Source organism: Sorex araneus, chromosome 2 (genome assembly GCF_027595985.1).
Source record: "Sorex araneus isolate mSorAra2 chromosome 2, mSorAra2.pri, whole genome shotgun sequence".
In the NCBI taxonomy this organism is placed as follows: domain Eukaryota; kingdom Metazoa; phylum Chordata; class Mammalia; order Eulipotyphla; family Soricidae; genus Sorex; species Sorex araneus.
The window spans coordinates 51,122,386-51,130,643 of NC_073303.1; the positions used below are offsets into that span (position 1 = coordinate 51,122,386).

At 67.7% G+C, this 8,258-nt stretch overlaps 1 protein-coding gene across 1 annotated transcript; it reads right to left on the bottom strand.

The window, feature by feature from the left end:
* Nucleotides 1-130: 130 nt before the first annotated feature.
* On the bottom strand, nucleotides 131-6,793 carry AIRE (autoimmune regulator). Its single transcript, XM_055124413.1, has 14 exons — nucleotides 6,647-6,793; nucleotides 6,345-6,519; nucleotides 6,099-6,254; nucleotides 5,703-5,777; nucleotides 5,007-5,120; nucleotides 4,269-4,435; nucleotides 4,091-4,153; nucleotides 3,735-3,847; nucleotides 2,947-3,040; nucleotides 2,567-2,740; nucleotides 1,964-2,082; nucleotides 1,810-1,882; nucleotides 1,297-1,365; nucleotides 131-247 (listed from the first exon to the last, which is right to left on the bottom strand). Exons 1-14 carry the CDS (start codon nucleotides 6,791-6,793, stop codon nucleotides 167-169), a joined length of 1,620 nt encoding a protein of 539 aa, XP_054980388.1. The 3' UTR covers nucleotides 131-166.
* Nucleotides 6,794-8,258: the final 1,465 nt, after the last annotated feature.

Genomic DNA, 8,258 nt, shown 5'->3' on the forward strand with positions numbered 1-8,258 from the left:
ACAAATAAACACGCCTTAAGGGAGAGGAGCCCAGGAGTGATTTAATCTCCCAGGACAGCCCGTGTAGGCCACGGGAAGCCAGGATGTCCATCTTCCTGGTGCTGGAGCCCTCAGAACTCACTGGTGATCTCTGATGTGTCAGGGCCTCCTGGCCAGGTGACCTGGCTCAGGAAGGGCAGGTGGGTGTCTCCGCCAGGGGGCGGGTCATGCTCTGGGCGGCCCACTGCAGGATCCCATCGAAGGGGTGCTGCGGACAGGGGCCAAAGGGATGGGGGGGGTGCGTGGGACAGGGCCGGAGGGATGGGGGGTGGTGCGTGGGACAGGGGCCGAAGGGATGGGGCAGCATGGGATGGCACACGGCGGAATGGGACGGCATGGGGCAGGGGGGTAGGGGCAGGGGACAGTGTGTGCCCCCCGAAGTGGCCGGGTTGACCCCAGACCCCCTCCCAACCCTGGCCCACTGCTCAGAGGGGACACAGGCTGCGGGAGTGTCACTCGAGGTCTCCCTGAGGCCTGCCACCCTCACTGTGAGGGCCAGACACAGAAGGGGGCCTCAAGGGGCTCCGTAAAAGGCTTGTGCATCTGCCCCCATTTCTCTCACCAAGCAGGGTTGGCCTTCCCAGGGGCCTTTCCTCGCTAAAGGCCCCTGCAGTATGCAAGCTGCCTCCGCACCCACTGCACAGCCTCCCTTGACCAGGAAAGACCTCCAAGTACCGGCCCCCACAGGGCTGGGGGCACTGGAGTTTGGCCTCCAAGTCTCCTTTCCTTTGGGAAGATTCTAGAAATTGTTACCCCTTCAGCCTGTGGCTATCATGTCCATGTAGAAACCACTGGGGGCAGGAGCATGAGGATCCCCCCACAAAGTCCCCACAAACCCAGGGGCAGTTGAAAGGGGCAGGCTCAGGGCCCTGGGCTGGCTGGTGCCCTGGTGCCTGTGTATGCCCTCAGCCTGCCCAGCAGGTGCCTCCCAGCTCCCCAATGTACTCCAGCGGGTGTGATCCAGCAGGTGTGCCCTGCAAGCGTGCCCCACAGGTGTTAGCCCACAGGTGTGCCCTGACAGGTGTGCCTTGCAGGTATGAGCTTACAGGTGTATCCTGCAGGTGTGTACCTACAGGTGTGCCCTGACAGGTGTGCCCTGCAGGTGTGAGGCCACAGGTGTGCCCTGACAGGGGTGCCCTGCAGGTGTGTACCTACAGGTGTGCCCTGACAGGGGTGCCCTGCAGGAGTGAGCCCACAGGTGTATCCTGCAGGTGTGCCCACAGGTGTGCCCACAGGTGTGCCCCGCAGGTGTGTTACCTCGCTCAGCAGGGACTCCAGGTCGTCCCTGTGCAGAACCTGCCCCTGGGTGGCAGTCTCGTCCCCAGCCTGAAAGCCAGGAAGTGGGTCATGGCTCTGCACCCAGAGGATTCCCCAGCACCCTCAGAAAGCTCTAGGAGGAAGTGGGCTCAGGTCAGCCCTGCTTCGAGGGCCCTGGTGAGGCCAGCTCAGTGCCATCCCCTGTGCGGGCTGGAAGGAGGGACACAGTGGGGACCCGTGACTTCACCTGAGCACTCCCTTACAGCTTCATTCAGGTGGCGGAACAGAAGGGGCTGCCTGAAAGGCTCTGAGCCTGGCGGGAGAAACTTCTAGAGCAAGCAGCCTGGCGGGCTGGGCAGTCCAGAGCCCCTTCCCGGCTGCTGGGAACTGGACTGGGGAGCTGCAGTCCGGGCGGTGGGCTCAGGGCGCCCGGCTGGGCCGGTTCCCATCCCACTGGCTTGTGCCAGCAGGGGGCGCGTCCCCAGGAAGCCCGGGCCAACGGGCGCCACTGACCTTGGCGGGCGCGGGGGCTCCTTCTCCGAGGCCCTGGCCAGCATCGGTGCAGGCTTTGCAGCATGGGGCGGCCCTGCGGGAGCAGAGGTGAGACTGCCACTGCCTGCCGGGCTGCCTGCAAAGGGGGTGCCTGCCCCCCGCCCGCCCCACTCACCCTGGCCAGAGGGTGGCCCCAGGGAAGTGGCAGCGCCAGTGGAAGGTTGTGGCGCAGAGGGCACAGCGCAGCGCGTCCCCGCCATTCCCGCACACTCCGCAGCGCGCGCCCACGGGGCCCTGGGGGACACGGGGCAGAGGGGGGAGCTGAGGGGGCCGCTGAGACCAAGTGTCCAGAGTCTTCCCACTCCTCAGGGCCCTCCCCCAGAACACCCACTCAGGCCCTCTTCTTCAGTCCTCCCCCAGGACCCCCCAAGGACCCCCAGCCAGGCCCTCTGCCCAGGACCCCCAGCCAATATCCCCATCCAGGCCCCCGCCCAGGCCCCCTGCCCAGGACTCCTCACCCAGGACCCCCACCCAGGACCCCCGCCAGGGTTGCAGTGCTGAGGGGGCTGCCCAGATTCCTCAGCGTCTACACGAGGTTCCGGGGCTCAGGGTGTCCAGGTCTGAAGTGGCACCAATGCCTTTCAGTGAGGGCCTGGACAGCCTGGACCCCCGACTTGCTCCCAGGGGGCATGGACCTCCTTCAGGGCAAGCCTGAGGGAGTCAGAATGGGAGCTCTCAAACCCAGCCCCCCACCCCCCACCCCAGCCCTGGCCCTCACCTGCAGCTGCCCGGACCCCCCACACAGCAGGGGGTGCAGAGCTGAGGGGTCCAGGACGGGCAGGGGCCCCGTGGAAGGGGGCTTCAGCTGGTGTTTGTAAGTCACACTGACATCCCCCGGTCCTCTGGGCCGGCCCCTCGCCTCCTCTGCCGCTGGCCTCAGAGCCAGGAGGACCTGTGGGGTTGGTGTTCAGAGGCCAGGGGCTCCCCCACCTCACCCCAGGGGGCCTCCCCCACCTCAAGACAGGCCCCCCACAGCCCCCAGGCGGTCTGAGCAAACGCTGTGTGTGCGCTGGGTTTGGGGTGAATGGCTCCACATCCGGGAGCACATGAGGGTTCGTAGGGAGGGTCCAGACAGGGCTGCGAGGGGCCTGGGCCTACCGGGGTGCTTGCTGGCCCCTTGTGGGGCTCCTGGGCTTGGGGCACTTCCCACGAGTCTCCTCTCCTCAGGCATTCTGCACACCGCCATGTCCCACTGCTCCGTCACAAGAGGCATGGGGGCAGGGTAGAGGGACAGTGCACCCCCACTGCAGGGCCACCGTCCCTGAGGGGCTCCAGCTGGCCAGTCTAGGTTCACTGGAGGGCCCCCAGGACGGCCACATCACCCCTGTGCTTCCCTGAAGAACCCCGAGATTCACACCCATGAGACCCCAGCCCCTGACCCCCAAGCTACAGTCTGGACCCCAACACCGCCGGGCGCCCGCCTCCCCTCCAAGCTGCCGCCTTGGGGCCCTATTTCATCCCAGAGCAGACGGTGCCATGGAAGGGCGCATCGGAGGGACAGCGGAAGGAGGGGCCAGAGACAGCCGCCCCACCAGCCCCTCGCTTTAGCCACAGAGCCCCAGGGCTCAGAGGGGGCCCTAGGTGGGAGCTCGGCCTGGGTGGGTCGGAGCCAGGGGGAGGGGCGTGGTGTGGGGGCGGGGCCCGGAGCCCAAAGCCAGGGTCAGAGCAGGACAGAGTGGGTATGGCTGGGCCAGGGCCAGAGCCCGGGAGTGATCTGGCTGGACCAGAGCACGGGGGGCGTGGCCGGGCCGGGGCGGGGCCTGTCCCGAGCACTGGGTGGGCGTGGCCGGGTGCTGTGGGCGTGGCCGGGCGGGGCGGGGCCGGGCCGGGCGGGGCCTGTCCCGAGCACAGGGTGGGCGTGCTTGCAGCGCCCCGGGCTGACGCACCTGGGGATCTCCAGCAGCGGGGGTGACAGGCAGGCCAGGTGGAAGGCGCGGGGGCAGCCGTCGCAGCAGATGAGCTCCCCACCGTCCTGGCAGACGGCACACTCATCCTCGTTCTTCTGACCGCCAAGGCCGGGGGCACGACAAGACCGCACGGTGGAGAGGGTCCGGGCCGGCCCCCGGCCCCCCGCGCCCGGGCTCCCAGATTCCACCTCTGCGGTTCCCAGAGCCCCCGCGGCCCTTCCATCCGGACTCGCTTCCACCTGTGCTCAGGCCCTTCCTCCCAGGGCCCGCCCCACCCCATCCCCCCACACCCCCCTCCCCGCGGCAGCCGCCCTGGGGGCGCTCCCGGGCATTACCTGGTGCAGCGGAGGCTCTCTGGGGAGGTCAGCAGGGGCAGAGGCCCTGGGGTCACCTCCACCCTGCGAGTAACGACGGAGGGTCAGTGGCAGCCCAGCGGCCGCTGCCCATGCCACGCTGCTGCCCCTGGTGGCCGGGGGTGCCGCCGTCAGGACCCCAGAAGGGGTCAGTGCTTACGAAGGCAGCCCCCGGGGGTTCCCTGGCTCGGACAGGGGTCTTCAGGCCACCGTCACCCGCAACGCTGCTGCCGCCGCCGCTGCGGGCCTTACTCTTGCGTCCTCCAGGGTCCTCGAGTTTACGGGGGCTGCAAAACTCTCCCCCGGCCTGGATACATCTGGAGCCGCCTGGGAGGGAGGGCCGCGCGGGCACTGAGCAGGAGCCACGCCTGGGCAGACGTGTCCCCCACATCCAGGAGCCCGGGGCCCCAAGGCCAGCGAGGTTGTCCTTTGCAGCCACGTGCTAGAGAGGACTGGCGGGGAAGCGCCGCTGACCCCCGGGTCTGGGATGCTGACTCTACTGTCCAGTTGAAGTCGCTTGGTTGTAGCCTCGGACGTGCCCAGGGCTCTGGGCCCACCAGAGGATGAGTGACCATCACCCCCACCCCACGTTCCTGCTGCAGGAGCGTCCCCACGCTGGGCCTGGCATTTAGTGCAGGGTGATGCGGGGCTGTGGGCTGCAGAGACCCCACACCCTGCAGGGGAGACTAGGAGGGAGGGCAGGGGAGGTCTGGGCTGCTGCAGAGGCCCAGAGTTCCACAGGGGCCACCCAAGCGGGCAGACAGGGCGGCAGAGCGTGTCCTCCCTGAAGAGCTGCCTGGGTCCCCATGCCCCTCCCCCCAGCCCTCAAAGTGCCATGACTGGTGCAGTCCTGTCTGCTAAGGGGCCCTGAGGTGCACCCTGCCCCAGCCGCCTCTACCTGACTCAAACACCTGCTGGGTGATGGTCCCCTCCACCGCCCCCCGGGCTCCAGGCGCGTCCCCGGCAGACACAGCCATGCCTCTCAAGACCGAGGCCGACGCGGTCTGGATCCCTGCAGAAGCAGACGGCAGACGGGCCACGTGGTGTGGCAGAGCGAGGAGGCCTCACGCCACCCCTGGGCAGGCTGCGGGGAAACCCCCAAGCCTCCGTGTAGTGCAGAGATAGCTGTGTATGGTGTGCATTTGTGCCTGTGTGAGGTGTGAAGGGGTGTATCGTGTGGGGTATGCGGGGGTGTGCCGTGTGGGGTATGCGGGGGCGGGGGGTGCCATGTGGGGTATGCGGGGGTGTGCTGTGTGGGGTATGCGGGGTGGGGGGGGTGCCGTGTGGGGTATGGGGGTGTGTGCCCTGTGAGGGAAGTATGCTGGGGCGGAGGTGCCGTGTGCGGTAAGCAGGATGGCATGTGCAGGAGTGTGCTGTGAGCTAGCAGGGCATGTGTGTGCAGTATGTGTGCAGGGGGGGTGGCCTCCTTGGCCCTGCTCTGGGGCAGTGCCAGGTGCCTGTGGGCGGGAGGAGAGGAGTTTCTGGGCCAGAGCGGGAGGCACAGATCAGCCGACCCAGAAGCAGGTGAGAATTGGCTGCCCGGGCAGGGAGCTGGAGGGGCCCTCAGTGCACCCCTCACTTGGGCTGTGCTTACCGGTGCCCAGAGGGAGGCGTGGTGGGTCCGAGTTGCTCTCTGGCTTCCTGGGGGCCTTGGCCTTGGGATGGGTGCCTGGAGGGGGTTCTGAGTGGGCCCGGCTGCACCGGACTGCAGGATCCTCCTCCCTTCCTTGTAGCCGGGCTCAGGCAGGGATACGCGTCCCGACCATGGCCCCAGAGCAGCCGGTCACCCCAGCTTCTCCCTAGGAACCTGTTTTTGTTGGGGGGCACACCCAGAGGTGCTCAGGGGCTACTCCTGGCTTTTCACTCAGGACTTAGTCCTGGCGGGCTTGAGGGACCATCTGGGGTGGCCGGGGACCGAACCCAGGTCAGCCACATGCGAGTCAAACACCCTCCCTGCTGTCCTAGGACCCCGGGCCCTCTCCCTGGGTACCTGGGCTGGGGCCATGGGCGGGCAGAGCTGGTGGGGCGGCCCCAGGCTCCTCGCCCACTTTCCTCTTGACAGGGGGTCTGGGCAGCTGCGGAGCAGAGGCCTTGGGGGCCACTGCCGGGGGCTTCTTCCCCCTCCGGGGCTGGCTGACGTCCACATCTGCGGGGTCCATTGGAGCAGAGGTGAGCACCCGCTGCCCACTCACTGCCCAGAGGGAGGCGGCTGGATGCCTGCTGGCTGCGTGCCCACCTCGGGGGAAGCCGTCCAGGACCCGCTGCAGCCCCGAGTAGCGCTCCAGGTTGTAGTCCTTGAAGAGAACCTTCCAGAAGCCCAGGATGGTGGGCGCGTCCTGGGTGAGCAGCCAGGAGAGCAGCGCATGCACGGCCTGCGGGCAGCCCTCCTGCACCTGGCGGCGCAGCGTCTCCTGCGGGGGCGGGCGCGTCGGGACCGTAGGCGCTGACGTGGGGGTGCCCCAGGGTGGGTCTGCGCCCCTCAGGGCGCCCCGTCAGCCCTCCCCGCGGGGCGGGCCGTGGGGGTCCTCTGGGGCCCACCTGGAACTTGTCGTCGGGGACCACGTCGTGGTCGGCCAGCGCGTGCAGCAGCGGGAAGGCGCTGTCCACGGCCAGGGCGATCTCCGTGCGGCGGCGCCTCAGCAGGATGCGCAGGACGTCCCCGTTGGCCCGCCCGTCCCCCGCCATCCGGCCGGCTCACGCTGCCCCGTGCTGCCTGGCCAGAGGCAGCCCACCTCACCGGGCTCTTATGGCACGGCCCCTCCCGCCCAGCCAACCAGGGCCAGGCCGCAGGGGGCGGGCGCAGACGGCTGGGTGGGTGCCAGGCCGCTGCTCAGGGCTCAGGGCTCGTGCGAGACGGGAGTGAGTGTCCCAGGATGCGCGGTGCCCAGAGGAACGTGACTCCTCCCAGGAGTGTCAGCCCAGCTCTAGAGTGAGAGCCGGGAGGGGCCGAAGCCATAACCCGCAGCCCCCCGCCCCCGAGCACCACCAGGATCATTCCTGAGTGCAGAGCCAGGAGTAACCCCAGAGCATCGCTAGGTGGGCCCCAAACGAGAACATACAGACTAAAATAAACAGAAGAGGAGGGCAGCAGGGATGGCGCCCCACCAGAAGCCCTAAGCACCACCAGGTGTGGCCCAACGTCATTAACAATCATAAAATAAATCGAGCACTGGGGGGTCTGCTGCCTCCAGGGGTGCTGAAGGAGGGCCCCACCTCCTTCAGTCAGTGGCCAGGGCACCGGCCCCCACCCAGTCTGGGTGGCTGCAGGCACACATGGGGGTGGGGCATGGCGGGGACTCTGAGCCCACATGCAGGGCCAGGACCCCATTTCCTGCTCCCCAGGGCTGGTGGTTCATCTAGCAAAGCTCATCGCTCGCCCCAGGGTGTGCATTCACCAGGGGTCCAGGGCACCGCTGGGTTTAGAGATGACCAGAAAAATCCCCCAGCCTCCTCCCTCCCCCAAAGGAGGCTGTGCCCACAGGGTGTCATGCTAGAGACATCTGCCAGGGTGATTCAGCCCTGCTCTCAGAACCCCCAAACCTCACGGCTCTGCCTGAGTCACGGCAGCTGCAGGCGTCACCCCGCCTTGGACATGGCCCCTGTAGAATTTCGGACTTTCCAGAAGGGCGGGGGTTTCCGCTGCAGCCCCTTCCCCATGGTTGAGCGGTGGGTAGGGGGCCCACAGCCCCTTCCCCGTGGCTGAGCGGTGGGTGAGGGGCCCACAGTCCTCTTTAAACTTGGGTCCCAGCTTTGCTGCTGCAGCCAGGCCCACAGAGCTGCCCCCTGGGCTCAGCAGAAGCCCACCAGTCTAAGATAAGGGGCCCAGAGCATGTGGGAAGCTGACCCCAGGTACACAGCTGGGCATAGCCCTTGAACGAACACTCCAGGTCCCACTCAGCCCATAGCTACTCAGTGCCCAGGTCATGCCAGGCAGCTTACATAGGAGGCCACTTCCCGGGCCACATACCCAGAGGTCAGGTGACTGAAGCCCATGGTGGGGACCCCAGGGGCTCTGGCCCTTAGCTGCTGAGCCCCGCCCCCTTCAAAGCAGCCTGCACACTGTGCCCTGGCCCTGGCTCAAGTGGAGACTCGAGTCTGGGTGCTGCCCCCTCCAGCAGGCTGCTGGGGGTCAGGAGACATGGGTGACCTC